Here is a 23,568-nt window from a genome sequence, read left to right on the forward strand (position 1 = left end):
TACAATAATATGTATTTTTATGTGAAATAAAATTCATATACAAATTACAGTGTTCCGGTTCGGAATTTTTATCTTAGTTACAGTCTTTTATCCATAAGCAAAAAAATATTTATTTACATAAAAATCCATTCCATACTTATCACAATATGAGGACATGCTTTATTCATTAGGAGCAAGCAATCTAAAATAACTGACATTTTTTTTAAATGCTGGTATGCTAGTGCTTCAGCCACAGATGTGGCATATGTTTTTTTCACTTAAGTGCTTTTTCTTCAGACCCCATAAAACGTATAAATGAAGTTTTACTGTATAAAATATATAGTGTTATTTAAAAATATTCTAAATGAGTGTTATATTATCTAAGTTTTTTGCCTTCTCCTAAGCTTTTTGTATTGCAGATTAAGCAGGAAATTTCATCTCCTTTCACAGAAACTGGGCACATCGAACTTTCTTATGCTTGTCCTTTGTTATCTTATTATCTCAGGCTTTGATTATACCCAACATAATACAGTGCAAGGTACATAATAACTCACAAGGAAACTGTTAATGAACTCATGTCGACATTTTTCCTCAGACTGTACATATATTTAGATCTCTACAACATACAGCCAAATGCAAAAATGAACTGCTCACATTAGCTGTTAAGATTGCGAAATTAAAGCTTGAATGAAAGATTATTAGAAAACTGAGTAGTACCCCAGTTGCTGCATTGTGTTAATTGCACGACCTAAACTCACTTGTCAAGTCACAAGGTAGCAAATCATTGATGGCAATTGAACTACTCTCTCCAAGTATGTGCTGTTGTTTTTTTAGTACTCAGGGTTATCATACGTCCTGATAAAGATGGATTGTCCTGGATTTTTGTATACAAAATGTTGAGTGATTAAAAAAAAATATATGTGAAAAAGTCCTGAATTTAATTTCATAAAACAAATTCACTATTAATTCATTATCAATGTGCTATATTTAGTTCTCCCAGATGGTTTCACATTTCCTGCTATATTAAGTTCTCCCAGATGGTTTCACATGTCCATCATTTAACCGAGAAAGACAAGCACAAAAGATTGTGTGAAATGTGAAAGTAATTATCCTTAAGAAAAAAAATTACCTCTGTTAATATAATAGTTATCCTCTGATTGAGGTGCTGGCTGATATGTATATCTATTATCAGGCAGTACATCTCACTTGATATGTGTCAGAGGAGGAAAGGAACTGGTCACCCTACCCCATTATCTCCTGACCTAGTAGCCTCATAAGTGGTGCCTTCTTGGTATTACTTGTGAGGTTCAGACCTGTCTTTGGACAGTTGACTAAACAACAATGTGTACATAGGGGGAAAGGAATTGGTCACCCTATCCCATTATCTCCTGGCCTAGTTGCCTCATAAGTGGTGTCATGTTGGTATAGTAGGTTCGTTCTATGCATCCCCAGTTAAAGACAAAGGCTACCGCATGCTGAGCAGTTGCCTTTTGAAGTAAGACGTTCCCCCAACCTTTTCTGTCCACTCGGGGGATGGGTATAGTTGACAACCATCGATTTTGGCAGATGACCTCAATGACATTTCCAGTAGGCGAGCCAGTGTTTTGTGAGAACTGCAAGAATGAATTGCGATAAGGCTGTCTGTTTATATGTTCACACTCGCCTCTCGTATCGTCATTATTAATTAATAAACACACCACAGTACAGTCGGATTCATGGGAGTGCCGTATGACTTTCGTTCGCCTCTTGCATTTTCTAAATTGAGAGGAAAAAAGCATTGCATAACCAGAACCAAGAAATTATTGCAAATGTTCATTACTTCATGAAGCGACAGGTGAAAAATAGATATGAGTTGTGTGGAATTGTCTTCATTAATAACAAACATTCATGAAGTACGACAATAAGTTGCGGAAGCGACAGGAATCGACACGTTGGAAAAATAACCGAAGGAATAGGTATGCTTAAATAAGAAAATATGTAATTCGATAATCTACAAGATTCGATCCGATACTGTGGATTGAGTCTCGGCGTAGCTCAGTGGTTAGAGATCCTAGTGCATGTAACTGGGAATCAAAAGTTCGATACCTAGCCCTGGAGCAAATTTTTCTCAATTAATAACTTGTGGCAATTCGATAAACCAAGCAAGAAACCTCATGTTCCAAAAGTCTTAATGGAAGCAGATGGATATGAGAGCTTAATTTAATGATTTAAATCACGCGTAGCATGTGTTTACAAGGAATGACAATAGGTCACGAGAAAAGCCATCGATTCATTTCTTGTGTTTTTTAATCTGAGCCTGATAGTTGTCGAGCTTGATGGATGAATTTTTTATACAGTAATAATTCGTACACCTGTCGCATCTGCCGTTAACCGATTTAAATCTTTATTTATTAAGATGCTCCCATTATCAACTACGTAATGCAAAAAATGTTTAATTTTTTCACTATTTTCTTAGTATGTGTCAGCAATTTCGCTTCTTCTCCAATAACAAACAGGGTCCTTTTTCTTTGTGGCGGTCGCTCTGTCTTTGGCATTGTTTTACCATTTTAAGCTGTTTTTAATTAATATTTTTTACATAAAGCAATAAAGTTTGCAATTACTCCTGGCAAAAGAAAAATATTTCTTGTTTATATATTTATCTGGTAAGAGCAGAATTTCTTAACACACATTGTGAAGAAAACAGAGAAGAAAGCATTTAAAAATATTCAAAATCGAAAAAAATATCGGAGAAACCAATTTTCCCTGCAGAGATAGCAACAATTGAAAAATAGAATTACCATTCACAATACAGACTTAATGGATTCCAAAAAAAAAAAAAAAAAAAATCTAGAAGTATTGCCTGACGACTATACTAAATTCCAGCACAAAATTCATTGAAGATATGTAGAAATTATATTTTTGGATTTTGCTAAATTCATACTATGGAAATGTGTTACATTTACATACCTTTTTAAATGCATATGTTGTGTTTTGTCTGTGTTACTCGATACTTTCTTTTTTTTTTTTAATACAATTCAGAGTACTGAATCTGCCATAGCCTATTGAATTCGCACAAATTTTATTATCAGTAATTTTCGTTTTGAGAACACTTCTGATATCAAATTTAATTTCTCACCCATTTTTGTCCGACTCTACCATTTGGAGGATAAATTCGGACAAAATAATATCATATTCGTATTCTGTGATCCCAAAGATCTCCAGATATCAACTTTCGTCGAGATCGGACGACTTGAGATTTTCATTCCCTTCTGCCTTTTCATTATTCCTTAGATGGTATTTAAAAAATCGGAAAATGTTTAATCAAAATTGTTGAGAGTAACCTTCATTTTAAATGTTACGTCTCTACATCGGCTAGTTCAAAATACTTGAGTGAAATGTTTAAACTGTCATCTCCTTTCTCTCTCCTCTCTGCTCTTTGGGGGATAAAAAATCCTCAAAAGTTATTTGAATGCAGTACATGAAGTTGAATTTTTTTACATTCCTTATACATTTTAGAAACAATTCTGAGAGATGAGATGAACAGTCTAACTCAATTTTATAAAGGAGCCTTTGTTTTAAATTTAAGGACTGAATGGCTGCTGGTTCAAAAAATAAACCAATATATTTTGATCATCATTACCTTCTATTTTACATCCCTTAATGTTCGTATTTCGTAAAACTCCGTCTTATGTTTTGACTAAGGATTAACAAAAACCTACACACAGGGTTTAAGGAGATTTAAAATGATTAGTCAGACCGTTGATTATAGAATAGTTTTTTCTATACACAGTGTGTGTATACAGGGTGTTTAAAAAATACGGGGCATAATTTCAGGTATGTATTTCCCACATGTAGACAATCAATATATATATATATATATATATATATATATATATATATTGTCTTTATACTTTATAGTAACGAGGAAAAGATTATGCAGCGGCAACTGGAATTATCTCGAAAACAGTGTGCCGGGGACTTCTCTTTTTATACGCATGCACACATACTGTATAGATTACTGCAGTTGTATAAAAGTGGTTATATCTGCGTTGTTTTTGGAGATGACTGTCCATCCGAGTCCACTAGGATAATCAGGAATGTATGTTTACTCTTATGTCTCACCCATTCCAGCTGTGACAAAGATAACAACCGATTTTGCAGCCAAGAGAAACTCGCTCTGGAATTCTGATTAATAAAATCCATCTGCCAAAATCGATGGCATTACTATAATCTCTGTTTTTGCTTTCTGAGGCAAACATAAATGTTGCCAATTCTTCCTGAATGCTAATAACTGCAGTCTTTCTTAACATGTTCAAACAATTCACAAGTGTTTTTGTTCACTGTTTGAAAGTCTTCTACAATTTTATTATTATTATTACAATTGTTTTGTGGAGTTTATTGTAAATTACTTCGTTTTTTTTTTACAAGTCCAAGATAGCAATGATAGATGAGCAGCAATGTTAAAGACATAATTAACTTTATGAGGCACAATATATTACCATGCCCAACCCCATACCCATCAAGGCAGTTATGGTGTGGGAAATGCAGTGGAGGAGCTCGCAGCCTCACAGCCTCATGAGTTCCTCTGTACCACTGTGTTCTAAATCCTTTGGAAATGATCTGGCACCAACTAAGGTCTTATGTTAGGAAAAACAATATTACCCTGATTTAAGTATAGTGTGTTAACTTCTGTGTGACGAAGCTGCAACAATCGGATTCAACATGCAGTTAAAACGGAAGAGAATTATATGAAGCACGACAGGGACAGTAACCAAGAGAGATTTCTAATTCATTTAGGAGAGAGTGACGTCGAATAGAGGTAAAAGAAGCAAAATGCTGTCATATTTTATTACATACCGCTTTAGATTTCGCTGCGGATTTAGACACGAAATAGAAATTGACATTATCTTCTTTCGGTGTTACTTTTTATTATTATTATATTATTATTATTATTATTATTGTTATTATTATTATTGATATAAGTATGAAAATATATCAATTTGAAGAAGTTTACAGTACAATGGTTCTATAACGGATCTTTATACACACAGTAACTGAAAATTAACCATTCATTAATTCGTGATTGATTGAATGAAAGTACAATTTGTTGTATAGAAGATTGTGTCATACCCACGTGGCGAAGTCAATGTAAAATGTGACAACTGCACACCTAGAAATTTCCACACGCATCCCTTAATGACTGGGGTGGACCATGCAGCTAAGTTCTTCTAGCAACAAGAGAGACCGACTGGGGATCCTTTGAAAAATCCTATCATATCACTTGTGAAGTTCAGACCTGTCTTCAGACAGTTGACTAAACAATATAATAATAGTATTATTAGTATTAAAAGTAATGTATCCTTAGTTCTAAATTACAAATTTTATTTTGTGAACATCAAAGGGGTGTTCTCAGTAAATAAATAAGAAAAAATATATTCTCGTCTATTTTATCTCTGAACTTCATAAGTGACTGTGTCCCATGGAGGTAAAGATGATGTGTCTAAACATTTAACAACTGCAAAGCATAAACGTGTGGCTGCTGCTCAAGATATTATTGAATACACTAGTGAAGCCAAGGATGTAGCAGCAGCTCAAGGTGTCTTTGTCTATCACATGTATCACATGTCCTACAACTAAGCCATGTGCAGCTTTAAAATGTATTCCAAATTACTTACAGATTGAAATATTGTAGGAATGTTCAAATGCAAAAACAAAAATTCAAGCAATTGTGAACAATATTCTTGCTCCCCATACTTTTGACTGTGTTCTGCTAAGGATGTAGACTCAGCAGATCCATTGATGCTAGCTACAAAAGATACGTACCATAAGATAGTCCCAATTGTTGTTCAGTATTTTGATATGACTGAAGGTACACAAACTAAGTAAACTGAATTTGATGAACTACAAAATGGAACTTCCCTTGCTATTTCCAATTATTTGCTTAAAGCAGTGAAGATTTTTTATGTTAATACCAACTATGATTTTCGTGGTTTCAACAAAGAAGAAGAAAAAATATGTGTTCAATCATTTGAGAACGATTTGGAATGTGATCATTTGATTGGAGTTGGCTGCTAGCTCATATTCTTCTTCTTAAGTCATAATACTCATAACACACTGCATGCTGGGTCTGATAAATTAAATACTGATGTAGAGAGTCCTATACTTAAAGAGTTTCAATCATTTTCCTATTTATTTTGTTAGGGTCAATACACTTAAAGAATTCTCTGATTTTGTGTCAGTTATCAAGATATGCCACACCATTCAAAGAATAAATGAGCTGTGGAAAAAGTCCTATCGCTATTTGAGGCACTGATATCTTATTTTCTGGCAGTTGATAGCAGCCCAAAACTTTTGAAACCATTTTTTTTTAAATCCACTTGCTGTAACCTCTCTATTTTTTTCTGCTGTAGAAGAAGTCGTGCTGCTATTTGAGACACTGATATCTTGTTTTCTGGCAGTTGATAGCAGCACAAAACTTATGAAACATTTTTTCTTTGTTGAAAATCCACTTGCCAAAGCCTCTATAAAAATACAAAACACCACAATTTGAATTTTATTTCAATAAATTTAGATAAAAATAAAACCAATTTAAAATACCACTAAATATCACCTATTCAATTGCTACGGGAATTATATGCAAATTTCTTCACTGCTGGTATCTCCCCTTCCATGCTTCCAACATCATGCAGATCCATTGCGGTAGACATACTGGATATCTAAATGCGTATATTTGTACATAGTGTGTCTGGAAAGAAAAATTTCTTTTAAAAATACTAAATCATAAACATGTAATAATTTGGATGATATCCTCTAGTCGAGAAAAGAGAATAGAATTCCAATGTATACTATGTGTGACAAAATTCACTTTACACCTTCTACTTTAAATAAAAGCAACGAACTACAATAAAAGATGCTTTGAAGATTATACAGATTCTATAAGGGCAATGCAGCAACAATTTTCCATGATCAGTTTAATGTGCAAAATCCTTAACAACTAATAATGGTTCAGTCTTGAACGGAAAACATACTGGTAGACATACAGCTGTGAAAATTTCAGAAAATCAAAGGTAAATATGATGGGAAATTCTGAAGAGTCGAAAACAACCATTACTTGTATGCCAGTGTGCAGCATCTTTGAGGTTATGAGAATAGATGCCTCAGCATTTTACTTAAAAAAAAAAAAAAATAACAAAAGACAACCCATCCTGAGTAAAAAATACGAAAAAAATCCATAACAATGAAGGAAAACGGAATAAAAGGACAGAAAGGATGTAACAGCTGATCTTTCCCAGGTGTAAAAGGGACCGAATGTGTGGTATTGATTATATTAAACTCCTTTCAGTGCATAAGCCAATAAAGTATGACAGCTTCATTTCCTTGCCTCCTGTTTCCTTCAATAGCAATAGTTTAGATGAAATACAGGAATTGTTTACTTACTTTTTCAAACTACAGACGCTACTCAGAGATGTAAGATGAAGAAGCAGTCATAATAGAAATGGAGGAATGAAAATGGCAGAGAAAACCAAAATGCTCATAGAAAACTTGTCCATATTCATAAAAATCACAGAACCTGTCTGGAACTAATCTCTGGTAAGAAGCTGTCAGTTAAAAGATTAAGTGACTACTGTATCATTAAAATAATAAAATAAAATGTAAAGAAATACAAATATAGGCCCTAAACAATATCCACTGATGACTTAGATTGTAAAATAGTGAAACTGTACTGTAGTATACTATACAATGAAAAGAATGCAAGAAAACACAACCTATACAAAAGTATGGTCAGATGATATGATTCAAAGTTATATGGGGTATGGAGATGCCATCAATCGCAAATATTGAAACAGGCTTTCATCATGAACTCTGATATAGTAAGGGGATGATTAGGTCTTGTTCTTGAAAAGAATAAATTTGAGGATCATGATAGATATGCAGATGGGGTACTGTACTCTTAAGACGCGATTCTATAACAAAAACTGCAAGTGTAAGAAGTATGTGAAGAAAAGACTCCTGACATTAAAACTCAGAATATATCATTGTTACAAATCTGGGACAGAGAATACCTTCACTGAGAAATGACTCATAGAAGTTAAGTGTTTAGAGTTAGGCCAAATTGTCTATAGATATTTTTAGCCAAAGTTCTAAGATAAATTAATCAATATTTGCCAAGAACTAAGCATTAGTTAACAACAACATACCATATACATACGAATACTCTGCACCATCGAATAATCTTAACATAATATTTTTTTATTTGGGTGCAGTGTGTTACAATGTTGAATGATAGCATTGATTTCCGGTCATAAAGCTATCACTCACTGATCAACATATAATTCTTATATATACATAGGTAGACCTTCTTAAATTATATGCACAATCAAATAATCTGCGCACTCTAATTTTAGCAGAGAGAAAAAAAATGGCTGTAATTTGTGTTTCAAATAATGCATGCATTCCAGTTTTTCTTTGCTAAATTCCAGAAAAAAATATGCACAGAGTATTCGCATATGAGTCATTCCACGTCAAATCGCACAGCAATAAAACACAACCTTCTCGGAAATGGTCGAATTTTTTTTCATGAATTCCAGACATCAAATAAGGAGACCCGTATTGTTTTATTTTCACAATTATTAATTACACTAGGAAACAACTGTTCTGCGGTAAAAAAGAAAGTTGTTAATTTGTATGGAAACCAATGCCCTGAGTCCGAAAATGATTTCATTTTTTATGTAACACGTCTAGTTTTGTCGCAATTTCAATTTTTCGGTACTTATTGCCACGCAGTATTCATTATACATTAAGCCGAGGTGCCCCCTAGCTGATGGTACTAAATATTTTTGTTCTAATATTTATCTCAGAATGATGTTTCATCATCTCATGCCCTATCACCCCATCCCCTTTCCCACTTTGCCAGGAAATTGTTCTTTACAGAAAACCTTAATATACAGTTCTTAAATCTTGTCAGTTGAGCAGCTGGCTTACTTCTGTGAACACGTGTGAATTTTGTTACAGTGGAGTCCCTAGAATCGTAGTGCAAAAGCGTGATTTTAAAAACTGAATATGACGAGTTCATCAGAATTGCGTAGGAGACAGTGTATACAAAATCCTTAGAAGTTTTTCTATATTTGTGAGTATTATATGTTCGATGGAAAAGTTCGTAAAATAGATTCGTTTGTAAAGAAGCTATATTTTGCTTACTTCAAAGTAAAAGTTGGTGGCATGGATAAATCATGTGCACCTCTAAGTGCCTGTAACAATTGTGTAGGAGGATTGCGTTACTGGTATGCAGGAAAACGGAAAGCAATGCCAATTTCTATACCAATGGTATGGGGTGAGCAGAGGAATCACTATGATGACTGTTATTTTTGTATGTGTAATGTTACTGGTTACAACAAGGAAAACAAGAAATCAATTAAGTATCCAAATCTTCAATCAGCTTTGAGGCCTGTTTGTCATGGGCTTACCTGTACCTACATCACCAGAAAACTTGGATGACAGTGAATCTGAAAGCAGTTCCCCGAATGCAGATACTGAGATGTCTTCTGATCCAGACGAATTTGACAATTCACCAAAAAAATTTACCCAACCCGAGCTGAATGATTTGGTAAGGGAATTAGGACTCACCGAAAAGAAAAGTGAATTACTAGGCTCTAGACTGCATGAGAAGAACATGTTGGCACCTGGAGTTACTTTTTGTGGTACAGGAATCGTGAAAAACTTTTCCGGATATACTGTACACAGGAAGATAGATGGTATATTGTACAGTTGTGAGGAATCTACTAAAACAGTTGGGAGAGGAGGTATATGAGCCCAAAAGTAGCCTTAAGGCAGTATTGCTTCTTAACGGCTATAAATTAGCATCCATACCATTTCCACATTCTACAGTCCTAGTGGAATCATATGAAATATTAAGGTTGGTTCTCGAAAAAATTAAATATCATGAACATGAGTGGTAAATATGCAGTGACCTGAAGGTTGTTGGTTTACTATTGGGACAACAGGGAGGATACACAAAATTTCCATGCTTCCTGTGCAAGTGGATAGCAGGGCCAGGAACAAACATTGGAACATTGTATACTGACCTGAAAGAAAGCAACTAATGCCAGCAGACAAAAATATTAACAATGTAAGTCTCGTTGCTCGTAAGAAAATAAATACTCCCCCTGTTAAATTACATATAAAACTGGGAGTTATGAAGCAGTTTGTCAAGGCACTAAAAAAAATCTTTCTTACTTCCAGTAGTTATGTACTAACTCTTCTTCATTGACACACGCTGAAATCAGGGAGTGAATATTTGATGATCCACAAATTCGAAAGCTGATGATGGACCACAATTTCACCAGTACTTACAATGAAAGAAACAGAAGAAAGTGCATGGAACGCATTCAAAGAAGTTGTGAAGAAATTTCTTGGTAATGTGAACCTAAAGCTTCACTTTCTAATGGACCATGTAGATTACTTTCCTGCAAATTTAGGAGCCCTCAGCGAAGAGCAAGGTGAAAGGTTCCACAAGATCTAAAAGAGGTAGAGCGATGCTATCAGGGAAGTTGAGAAGTAAATATGATTGCTGATTACTGTTGGAGTGTTGAAGAGAATTCTCGAGGACTTCACACACACTAAGATTCAATGGAAAGAGAAAAAGCGAAACCGAGGAAGTCTAACATGGACTACATTCTGAAGGTGAGCTTTCTGCTCTTATAATTTAGTTTAGTAAAATGTTTTGCTTGTATAGTATATAGGCTTAATGTCTCTGTGAATTCTTAACTGTTTATTTTATTGTTATACATCGTAGAAAAAAAAAGATGGACGTGTTAACAAAATAACTATATGATTTCTACGAACATGCTGTAACTTATAATTTTATTTTGTTGCAAAATAACGTTTTGCTGCATTGCCAAAAAATCTGACGTGGTATGGCAAAACAAAATGCATTTTTGAATTCAGCACACCGAAATTAGTAAAAGTTCTATATTTATATTTATACCGCAGAAAAAAAGTTCTCATTTGTTCCCTAGTGTTATTTGTGTAGTTATGACTATTTGAAATTACGCAAATTATGCGCGCACTGTTACATGAACTCACTTGGAACTCTGTGTCTACATATAATTGAGATTTGCAGATTGGCGCATTTAAAAGACTAAATAGAACACTTTTTATTACTTTAGGCCTATCACAAATAAATTAAAAATTTGGCCTATTTTTTTAATCATTTCTTTTTCAAAGCAAAATTACTATATTAAATAGCCAAATTAAAAATCTGAAAAAAAAAAAAAAAAAGACTTGTTCGCTGATGTATTATGTGTAAACTACTGCATTTATAAATGTGGGATTGGCATCCATACATTTGTAACAATTTATTTTCCGGAGGCATGCACGCGCTCGCGATGCCCAGCTAATGAACTGCTTGCAGCCATAGGCTAGAAGTCTGCCCGCAGAATGTTTTACGAAATCCTCCATTGCATCTGATGTCACCATACTAATCATCAAATGATTAATACCTTAAGGAACAGTAAATATCTTATCTAAAGTTATTTTATTATTGTCAGCTCAGCTAAGAGGGGAAGCCCTTCACAGTGCTCTATGTTTATACTGTAATATAGCCAAGTGTTTGATGATAGCAAGGCTGGGTAAGGCAGTAAACTTTATGACAGTAAACAGATGGCAAGAGACAAAATATAGAAGAGAAAAATAATCAGTTAGGGTTTGAATTTCACGGAGTGAAGTGACTTCTATACAACATGAGTGACGGTAAAGATCGCGTAATATATAACAAGTATTTAAATCCATTTACCTTCCTAATCACTCTTGTAAAAAGAAAAGTAGACTAAGACGCGTAAGTCGCGACTTATTGATAAAGCTGAATTTAAAGGAGTCTTTGAATGTGCAAATATGTGATTCGTTCCGTAAAAATCAATCAATTTCCGGATAGGTCATGTGAAATTATATGTGAAGCCAGTAGTTCTTGTGATATTAATAAACATAAATCAAATGAAAGTGCGGAGAGAGAGAAAGTGATTATCCCAGTTCTTTTTCTAGCAGTTCTATGGATACAGTGCTAGAAATCACTAATATTGAGGAATTAAACAAGAGTTTGATGCCAATAGAATCCCCTATCAAGAAAAGAAAGCTACAACAAAAACGATACCCCTGTGAAAAGTTTAAAAAAGTAAAAGGCTCCCTAGCATGTAAAGTTTTTCATGGAGAAGATGCATCGTCATCCCTTCAAAAGTCGGCATATTTTATTTTTGACGGAATGCAAAGAAATGTACAACCTGAAAATTACATAGTTATTGCAGAGTTTTCTGAAAATTATTCATTTGTAATACAAGATTCAATACAAGGTGTGCATTGGAAATATGCCAAGCCACAATACATCCTTTCATAGTATATTTCAAAGGAAATACAGAAATTCGGTACAAAGGTATTGTCATCTCAGAAACTATGAAACATGACACCGATCCCTTTCACTTTTTTCAATCCCAAGGAATCAATTTCTTAAAGCAAGAATCCAACGATATGAAAAAAATCATCTACTTTTCCAATGTATGAAGTTCACAATTAAAAAAAAAAAACTGTAAAAATAATTGCTTACATGAAGACGATTATGGAATTAGTGCTGAATGACACTTCTTTGCAATGTCGCATGGTAAAGGTCCATGTGATGACATTGGAGAAAATGTTAAAAGACTTGCCACGAGAGCCAGCCTATACAAGATCCTATAACAACACCAAAAAAAAAAAAAAAAAAAAAAAAAAAAAAAAAAAAAAAAAAACTGTTTGATTGGTCACAAAAAACATTTCTAACGTGTCATTTATATTTTGTTCATTGAATAAGCACAAAAACCATACTGAAAATTTGCAGGCCAGATACCACATTCTAAAACCAATAACTGGTACATTAAAATTACATTGTTTCATTCTGTTGTCAAAAACTGAAGATTTAGTAAAACAATTTTCTTTCAAGAAAGAAGGTAGGCAAATGAAAATTTAAAGTGTGAATGAAAAGAAACGTTTAAAAAGCATAATGTACAAATATTTGAAGATATCATAATAAATAAATTAGCAGCGTTTCCTCGAGTGACTTGATCCGTACTGGGTGTAATGTTGCAACATTCAGTCAATCATCCAGCGCCGATAAATCTCCCAGCGCACTTCAATGCGTCCCCTCCACTGCTGCTGCACCGACCACTACACATTGTGTCGTAAGTAATTAAATTTCCATTAAACTATTGGAGATCCCATTCTGATTTTTTCTGGAATTATTAAGAATACTTCAGTGCACCTAGTAGGCATTTTTTAAGATTTTTAATAGGGCTATTTCACATTGATATATAACTTTTAAAAATTGAATTAAAAAAAAATATTTGTAATAATTATATAAAATTAGTTAGTCAATATTTAATAAAAGACAGTACTTTAAGCTTTTAAATGTATTTTTCAAAAAATTTTTAACATCAATATCGTCAGAAATATGACGCTTTAAATGTTGCATTGTGCGACATTTTTAACAAATTTTAACATGTAATATTTTAAAAACATGTGGACTTAGGAGGAAATAAAAATACACTTGTTGGTTTATTAGACCCATAGTGTTGGTAAAAAAAATATAAATGCAATCAGAAATATGAAGGTCAAAATTTGTATAATTTTGTGCAATTTGACGTGGAATGACTCATATATAGGTATTTGGATCCAATACAAAAGAACTAAATAACTGATTATAGTAAAATTAACATTACTTCAGACTTCTGACAGCTTGTTACATGCATGGTTTATGGTCGCTAACCATGTGGGTTATGGGTTGTTGTCATGGAAACCAAGGTTAACCTTGTAAGTAACCACTGTGTGATACTCCATGCTCTCTTCACCCTAGCTTGCGAGCAATGCTGCAAATTATCGAACATATCACACTTGACTGACTGACTTCTAGCTGTAGCAGCAAGTTGGTAATGTTGCCATAACAGCAGACTGGTAAGCCACATGGCTAGTGAGCTGTCACAAGTCAAAAGTAACATTAATTCTACTATATAAGGCATTTTTGTGAGGAAACTTGTGGTATTTATTATAAAAAAATTAATCTTAGAAGTTAAAGACAAATTAAACGATTTTTCTACTCCTAAAAGACAAGTGGCTGAGTGATTAGACCTTCGGCCTGTCATGCAGGCAACCCAAGTTCCAGTCTCGGTCAGGTCTGGGATTTTTGTAGTAAGGCCACAGTTGGGGTTTTTCTCGGGGTTCTCCCGTTTTTCCCCAATTAGGCATCTACATCATTCCATCACCATTTCTCCATTTCATCATCATTTCATAGCATTACCCGATCATTGGCTGGTGAAGCACAGAGGGGGTTGGCCTAGGGACGAGGGGGGTTGCCTGCTTGACACCTGGGTACACCGCGAACCTTAGTGTAGTCAGCCGGTGTGGGTTTGGGAATCCACCTAGCTTGAGGGTTAGCGCAACAGGTCGCAGTGCTGGGCCATAATGCCCCCCGCCCTCCCGTAAATTCCATTCCATTCCTAGGAGACTACAGACGTAGCAAAGTTTCTTCGTCTTCTTCTTCTTATTCTTATTATCATTATTATTCTACTTTCTCAATGTATGAAGTTACAGAGAAAGTGATATAATGCTATAAAATATCAATTTCGAGATTTTCACGGAAATACAAGTTTAGAGCATTCCTGAAACTGGAAAAGTTGTTTTCAGCATGCCTGTATACATTATTTTCTCCCTAACTAATAGACAATTTTTTTTACCAGATTTTAATCTTCAATTTATCTAGAAAGTATGTGTATGAAATATAATAATTTTAACCCAACAATAATACGAGGGAAAGGAACTGGCTACCCTACTCCATTATCTCCTGACTTAGTTTTCTCAAGAGTCATGCCTTGTTGGTGTCACTTATGACGTTCAAACCTATCTTCAGACAGTTAACTAAACAATAATAATAATAATAATAATAATAATAATAATAATAATAATAATAATGATAATACTAATAATAATAAAAAAAGATTATTTGAGGCCCCAGTGCCAAAACTGCACAAAATGATTTAATATAAAATGCTCTTAATAGCTTAATGAGAAGAGACTAGAAGCATTTGAAATGTGGATATGGAGAAGGATAAAACATGTGAAATGGACAGACAGAATAAGAAACGAAGCTGTGTTGGAATGAGTGGGTGAAGAAAGAAAGATGTTGAAACTGATCATTAAGAGGAAAAGGAATTGCCTGAGTCACTGGTTGAGAAGAAACTGCCTTCTGAATGATGAACTGGAAGAAACAGTGAAGTGGGAGAAGAGTTTGGGGGCAGAAGCAGATATCAGGTGATAGACGACATTAAGATATATGGATTATATGAAGAGTCCACTGCAAGAATGATGGATGTCACTTTCTTCTCGAAAATGAACCAAGACTGTCAATGCATAGCTTAAGACATATAGAATGTACATACAGAGTTATATGGCATTAACACTGATAGTCATTGTCCAGTAATGATCGGAAAATCAGAGTTAAGCTTTGAGCGCTAAGCATTTCAAACTTTCAATTGCTTCTCCTGCAAAATGTATTCCAAATGACATCCATCATTCTTGCAGCGGACTCTTTATATGCTGAGACTAAGAGGAAAGCAGAAAATAGAAAAGACTGGAGAATGCTGGGTTTGCAGTGAAAGACCTGCCCTTGGGCAGAACACTATGAATGAATGAATGACTGAGTTTTTTATTATTATTACTATTATGATCATCATAATAAAAAATACAATGCTAAAAAAACAGAATATTGTACCTCAGAAAAAATAGATTTACTGTAAATGAACAAATATAATTTACGGATATAATGTACTCTTAAAATATTAAACATTTACAATAAATAATACTAACAGTATATTCTTATAAATAAGAAAAATAGTCTCGCAAATGAGTTTAGAAATAGAAGAGAGGAAAATACATGCATCAATTACTTTACGCTGATGACCACATAGCTGCAAGAGAAGATGGACAGAATGCAAATTACATATGCAACCAATTAGCGACTGAGTATATAGGGATTCAAAATAAAGTCGCAAAAACTGATCACTTGACAAATGATCTTGATGAATTGTGCATAGATGGAAAAAAAATCAACAAGTTTATCTAGGGTTAATATAAGACACAGATGGAACTTCAAATAAGGAAATTGTTAAGAGGATAAGCAATGGCAGGAAAACAATAGGCATGTTGAACTCAAGTTATATGGAACAAAAATATAACAGAACAAAACATCTGATACATTCAATTCTCCAAAACATAATGCCATATAGAACTGAGATATGAATGATGAATAAACTATATGTGGATAGATTATTAGCAATCAAAATTGATCACTGGGACAAGGACAGCCAGAAATATCGACGAAAAATTAGAAATGCTGAATCCAAAGAATGAGATAAGCAGAAAAAAAAAAACTATAACAGATGAAATTAAAAGATGGTACAGCCACGTGAAAAGAATGAAAGACAGCAGATTACCAAAGGTGATGCAGAAATGTAAGATTGAAGGAAGAAACAGGAGAGGAAGACCTGTAAATACAGTGTGTGTGTGTGTGTGTGTGTGTGTGTGTATCCAATGCCCACCCACTTCACTTCCGTGATTCGGGTTCCGCATGCTGCTGATAGATGGCAGAACTGTGACCCATTTTCTAGTTGTACACCACTTTGGCGGGTCACACTGTACATGATGTGTATATTGGAGAGTTATGTCGTGTACTAGGGTGAGTGTATGTATAAGTGTTCATGTAAGTGTAGCGTCTGGAATGAGTGATGATGATGATGAGGAAGGGAGAAGGGGAAACCCGGTGCCTGCAAGTAGCCTACTCCTGTTGAATAGCACCAAGGGGGGCCGCCAGGCTTAACATCCCCATCCGATGGACGAATCACTATCAACAGTGACATACAGTGAAACCTCTATTTTACACTTCCATGTGGACCACTGAAAAAAAAAATATGTAAAATTGAGGAAAGTGTAAAATCAAGGAAAAGTTATAGGATAGTAAGCCTGTACAGACAAAATCGGAAAGAATGCAACAATATCTGTTATATCACTGTAATTACAGACCCTCTTACTTTTTCAACCATCTTAACAGGGATGTTTGTTTAATACGAGGGTGGACCCAAAAGTAACCGGAACCGAACTGTTGCATGCGCATGCTTTGTAGTTACGAGTTGTGCTGTTAAGTGGTGTTAGTTTGGGGTCTCCCGCGACCGTTAGTGAGCTGGCATCAGTCTGAATTAAGTGGTTTGTTTGTGGTGCTGTGTTGTTTACGTTCCTGTTTCAACCGTTTCACGATTAGTGAGATGGCCGACCACAAGGAACAAAGAGTGTGTGTGAAATTTTGTTTTCTGTTAGGGAAAGCTGCAGCTGAGACCGTTGGAATGCTTTGGCAAGCCTTTGACGATGATATTTGGGGAAATCACAGGTCTACGAGTGGTTTTTCCGTTTCAAATCTGGCAACATGTCAACTGAATACATGCCATGCCCCAGGCATCCTTCGACAGGAAGAAATGACGAAAACATTGCCAAAATCAAATGTGCCATTGATGAAGATCGTCGAAAGACCATTGACGAAGTTTCTGAGCAAACGAACCTGTCATGGAGCACGGTCAAGTGAATTTTAACTGAAGATTTGCACATGAGACGGGTGTCTGCAAAATTAGTTCCTCGCTTGCTCACAGATGACCAAAGAGAAAACCGCATGAGAGTTTTCCATGACTTGAAGAGTGAAGTGCAGAAAAATCCAAATTTTCTTAAAAGAATTGTGACTGGGGATGAGTCTTGGTGCTATGGGTACGATCCAGAATCAAAGCAAGCATCGAGCCAGTGTAAAACTCCAAATAATTCATCACGACCCAAGAAAGCACGTCAAGTGCGATCCAATGTGAAAACAATGTTTATTTGTTTTTTTGATGTGAATGACATTATCCACAAAGAGTTCATTCCGCCAGGACAAACAGTGAACCAACATTTCTATTTGAATGTGTTACAAAGATTATGAGAGAGTGTGCGATGAAAACAGCCCGAAATGTGGAGAAATGGGAACTGGTTGCTTCATCACGACAATGCTCCAGCCCACACAGCTCTGACAGTCCGACAGTTTTTGACAAACAACAACATAGTGCTTGTGCCTCCCACCCTACTCACCCGATTTGGCTCCATCGGACTTTTTTTTTTTGTTCCCACAGATGAAGAAATGTCTGAAAGGAAAGCGATTCAGTGATGTGGATGACGTCAAAGAAAACACGTTAACAGCTTTGAACAGTATCCTGCCTCAAGAGTTCCAGCACTGTTTTCAGCAGTGGTAAAAAGTGTTGGGACAAGTGCATTAATGCACATGGACAATACTGTGAAGGGGACTAAAGTACTGTAAAAAAAAAAAAAAAAAAAAACGGTAATTTTTTGGTCCCCCTCATATGTTCCTAATCCTTCAGTCTGTACAGTTCATTTTCCACTTTTTTTGACACATTACAAACATTTCATCACTGACATTACATTTCTGAAAGTATGTTCTTGTTTTTTGCAACACTTGTACAGCATCTAAGAAGTTCATGTTTTCTACATGTACCTCTTCCACACCCATATCTAGGGCACCTTCTTCTTCATCACTGACCGAAGCATCCAGCACCTGGTCAACATCACAAACATTAATACTGTCCCCACAAGCAACATAGTCTTCAAATTACACTCCCATAAGTTGAATGGTCTCCCATTCACGCTTCTCCTTATCATTAAGTGTGAAGCCATTGACATCATCATTGCAGCTATCTTGAACAGCAAAACCACAGTTCCTAAAGCAGTTCTAGACGGTTGAAGTAGTTATGCAAGTCCCTGCAATGTAATGCATTGCTGTAAGGGTGCTTAAACTCAGCTTTGACGCATCTTCAAGCAGTCCCCTATTTATTGCTGGAATGGCCTTCCTTACCACCTCTTCCTGTAATGGCACTTGAATGCTTTGATTACTCCTAGATCCAAATGTTGTAGTGGGCTGGTATATTTGGTGGGAACAATATTACCATAACATTTCTAAGGACAGTGGTTTGTCTTGGGTGTGCAGCACACTGGTCAATGAAGAGAATAATTTTTCTATTCTTAGCACTCATTTGATGATCCAGCTGATGCAGATATTCTTTAAATATTGTATGTATGTATTTTTGTTGAGTTAACAGTGAAGTTATTCTCTTTCTTGCTTCCCAATATTTGAAGGTGATATCTTGAAAATTCTGGAGTGCTGGGCAATGCTTCAGATGTTCCATGTCCATTTCTTCATGTTTAGGTCATAGAGAGCAATGTGGTGTTTGAAATATGCCAATTCTATGGAGATGTTTGTTTGCTTAGACAATCATGTCCAGTAAAGAGCCGAAACATGGCAACAGCAGTTTTACGAGGCAATTCAGGAATTAGGGTTCTCCAAAACTTATTTAAGTTTACAATTTTCAGTCATCAACTTATGATAATTTTCATTAATTTTCCTCTTCATTATTCGTTTTAGTGATTGATAAGAGAACGCAATTGTTGTATTTTGTTTAATTTTTTTTAGCCTTGTTTAGCTAACATATCGGCTTTTTCATTTCCTTGTAGTGTGCTGGAATCCATTGCATAACTATTTTTTTTCCCAAGCTTTTAAATTTGCTCAATCATAGTGTTGTGCCCCGACAGGACAATGACCAACAATCTTTTTAACACTGATTTGATCATGGGATATGGTTAGGAATTATTTATTATATTAATTTATTGAATCAAATATTTGTACTTGCTGGCTATGAACATTACTTATAATCTTTTGTAACCACAATGACAGACCTGATGCACGTCATTGGATTTGCATAGATAGTGCTAGCTGCCTGTATTCTCATAGTGCTAGCCTTGAATTTTCCTATGTCAGTATTTTTGCATGTGAACAGTGTACGGAAAAGTAGGCTACTTGTTCCTCCACGTGAATCTACATTAGCAAACGACTACAGTGTGTGCTTCGAACCCCTGCAAAGGAGGCTTAATAATCATTTTCTTATAAGGAACTCCCAAAAGAAGTAACTGTATGAAATTACACTGGCCAACAAAAAAATTTTTTTTGAATGTTTCCTGCACTTCATGAGTCAATTCTTACTAATTTTGGGTTGAGAAAAACGAATATGACAATGAAAATTTTTTCTTAGCTCTAGTTTCTGTGATACACAATAGGTGGAAGTATTTCAGTTTAACAGATTAAGAGAAAACAATACATTTTAATTGCATGTGCCAACAACATTGAAAGTGCATTTAAATTTTTTAAAATGGTAGTTACATTCTAAGAGTATTTCTGTGAATCTCTTCTTAAAATTGCAAAAAGCACATTCCACGAGGCAAACCAAAAAAATACACCCCATTCTGGGCAGAAAAACCTGAATTTATTGAAACAAGATAGAGATAAAGCAAGAACCAAAGCAGAACATAGCAAAACACAAGAAGATACTCAAGATTGGAGGAAGAAGACTGCCATTCTTAAAAAGGTAATAATAACAGCAAAAAAGAACAGTTTCAATAAATTTATTGAAAATATTAATTACAGAACCGATAGCACTAAACCATATAACTCTCTAAAGAATATTTCCAATACACAGGAAAATACTAGCCAACCTATTATTCATAATAACAAAACACTAACACATAGTAGAGATATAGTAAACGCATTTAATAAACACTACTCAAACTATCACAGATTACATCCCAATACCAAAAAAACTGACAAATTTATCAAAAGAGAATTACATAAAAATAATAAAAACAATATTACTAGTACAAAACCTGAAATATTTCATCAAAATTTTACTTCCAGAGAATTAACTCTAGCTATACAAAATTTAAAAACCAAGAAATCTCCTGGCCCCGACAACATTCATTCCGAATTTTTTAAACATCTGGGGGAAAAAGCCAAGTCTGTACTTTTATCCATTTTCAATTTATCATGGAACACCTCAATTCCTGCAGCTTGGAACAAAGCAATCATTCTACCAATTCACAAAAAAGGGAAACCTGCTCATGATGTTAATAGTTATCGACCAATAGCACTATTAAGCATGATAGCAAAACCATGGAGTTCATGATCTCCAACAGATTAACTTGGTATTTAGAATCCCAAAATCTTTCATCACCAAGACAAGCTGGCTTTCGACAACTACACTCTACCAGTGAACAAGTCATATGCCTCAGCCAAGAAATAAAAGACAGTTTTAACAAGAAAGAAGATACCTTGGCAATATTTATTGACTTGCAGTTAGCATATGACTCTGTTTGGAGAAATAAATTATTACTAAAACTCCAGAAATTAGGTATCTCCAGCAATATGTTCAGATGGATATCAGAATTCCTTAGTCAACGATTCATTGCCACTAAATTCAATAACTCACTTTCTAGTTACAAACATATCGAGGTCTACCTCAGGGCTCTGTCCTCAGCACAACTTTATTCAATATTTATATAAATGACTTACCCTCCCTATTAGAGGAATCAAACATGAAAACAGCATTATTTGCAGATGATATAGTTTTGTGGACTTCCAGATCTTACAGACATAGAGACAAAATTCAAAATTCTGCTCTTAAAGCTCTAAATCAACTACATGAATGGAATACATCAAATCTGATGACACTCAATTTAAGCAAAAGTAACTACCAAATATTTTCACTCGGTAAAAAAGAAAGAGAATTCAATATCCAATACAATGGCCAACACCTTCCTACAACTTATGAATCCAAATATCTTGGAGTTATTTTCGATAGTAAGTTAACATGGAGCAACCATTTGAAATACATTTCTGAAAAAGCTCGTAAAAGATTCTCCCTTCTAAAAAGACTAGCACGAAAGAAATGGGGATGCTCTAGGAATACTTCTCCCTTCTAAAAAGACTAGCAGGAAAGAAATGGGGATGCTCTAGGAATACTTTGAACACTACATACAAAATGTTTATACAGCCAGTGCTGACATACTGCGGAGAAATTTTAATTACTTCACCTTTCATAAACGACATAGAATATGTTCAAAACCAAGCTCTCAGACTCATTACTGGTGGAATCAAAACAACTCCAATAGATTCTATGAGATTCCTCACTCATATTAACAACATCAAAATGACAATAGAAGAAAAAGCACTGATTCAATATGAAAAACTTATCAGATTACCAGGAAACAACTGGCATTCATACAGTCCTCTCTATAGATTGAAAACTCAAAAAAGTTTCATATCCATTGTTCAAGAATTAAAACAGAAAATCAATATCCCGAATTTAAAAGAAAACTTACAAATTAAACCAAGCCCTTTAACTCTATTAAATATAGAATATAATCTAAATTTAACAGAAGAAATACTAAAATCAGAAGTAAACACTGAAATACTGAAACAATTGTCTTTAGAGACAATTAATATTAGGTACCCTCCACAAAACTGGCTTCATTTATACACCGACGGATCCTTGATCTCCAGAGAAAAAGGTGCCAATGCAGGTGTTACGTGCTGTCTCTTCTCACTTTAAAGATCTCTTGGATATGGAACAAGTTTTGATGGAGAAATCATTGCAATAAGGGAAAGTCTCAGGAATCTTCTATGCCACATCAATAAATTTAGGAATGCAGTTATATTGTCAGACTCCAAAGCAGCTATTCTATCAATAGTCTCTAAACACACACCTTCATCTCAAACAGCAGAAATAACTAAAATGCTCTCTCAATTAATATCACTCAATAAAAGAATTGTATTCCAATGGATACCATCCCATTGTGGAATCCTGGGAAACGAGAATGCGGATGCTTTAGCAAAGAAGGGCAGCACTACTACTTACAGACCTGTTACTAAATCTACTTATTACTCTGTGAAAAGATTTATTAAATCTACATACTTAGACTTCAACAAACAAAATTTGATAACACAATCCCAAGGGAAAAAATGGAACTCTCTGCATCAAAATCCACAGTTAATTCCCGATTTACCACGAAAATCATCTGTAGCTGCATTTAGATTGGCAACAGGCCATGATTGTTTGGCCAAACACCTGCATAGAATTGGAATATATCAGTCCCCTAACTGTCCATTGTGCAACTCAAACCAAGAAATGGATTCGGAACACCTCAAAATCTGTGCTTCAGTGGCTGGTCATGATATTATCTTTGAAAAATATTGGAGTGCAAGAGGTCAAATGACTTTATTGTCAAACGCCTGACATTAGAAAACAACAACAACAACAACATTCTAAGAGTTCTAAATTTATGGAAAAATATCTGTTAGATGGTTGGGTCTGAAGAGAATCATGTGTGGCTTCATAAGATCGTCGTCTTTTAGCTTGCCTCTTGTGAGGTCCGGAGCATCCCTACGCAAAGACCAGCAGTAATCTGTAAGCATTCTTTCATTCCAACGGCTCTGGTGTCTTTGTTCCATAACAGAAATATCCTGATGGAATCTTTCTCCGTGTTCATCACTCAAAGCTACACATCTAGGAGGGAAAAAGTCTAGGTGGGAGTGGAGAAAATGGATTTTAAGGGACATGTTGCATCTGAGTTGATGGTACCAACTGAGTGTAGTATCACCTCTTTTGTTGCCTAAAAATCCATGAA

General features: G+C 34.9%; 1 protein-coding gene across 6 annotated transcripts in view; it reads right to left on the reverse strand.

Annotated features, from left to right (window-relative positions):
- Positions 1-6,129: 6,129 nt before the first annotated feature.
- The window catches only part of LOC138715388 (zinc finger protein 594-like), a 107,920-nt gene continuing 90,481 nt past the window's right edge, over positions 6,130-23,568 (reverse strand). For all 6 annotated transcript variants that reach the window (XM_069848245.1, XM_069848246.1, XM_069848241.1 and 3 more), the window contains 2 exons: positions 6,569-6,703; positions 6,130-6,479 (listed from right to left, as the gene is read on the reverse strand). In XM_069848245.1, the coding sequence (XP_069704346.1) occupies positions 6,605-6,703 (99 nt within the window). In that variant the 3' untranslated portion in view covers positions 6,130-6,479; positions 6,569-6,604. The remainder of the gene's footprint in view (positions 6,480-6,568; positions 6,704-23,568) is intronic.

This window comes from Periplaneta americana, chromosome 15 (genome assembly GCF_040183065.1).
Source record: "Periplaneta americana isolate PAMFEO1 chromosome 15, P.americana_PAMFEO1_priV1, whole genome shotgun sequence".
NCBI lineage: Eukaryota > Metazoa > Arthropoda > Insecta > Blattodea > Blattidae > Periplaneta > Periplaneta americana.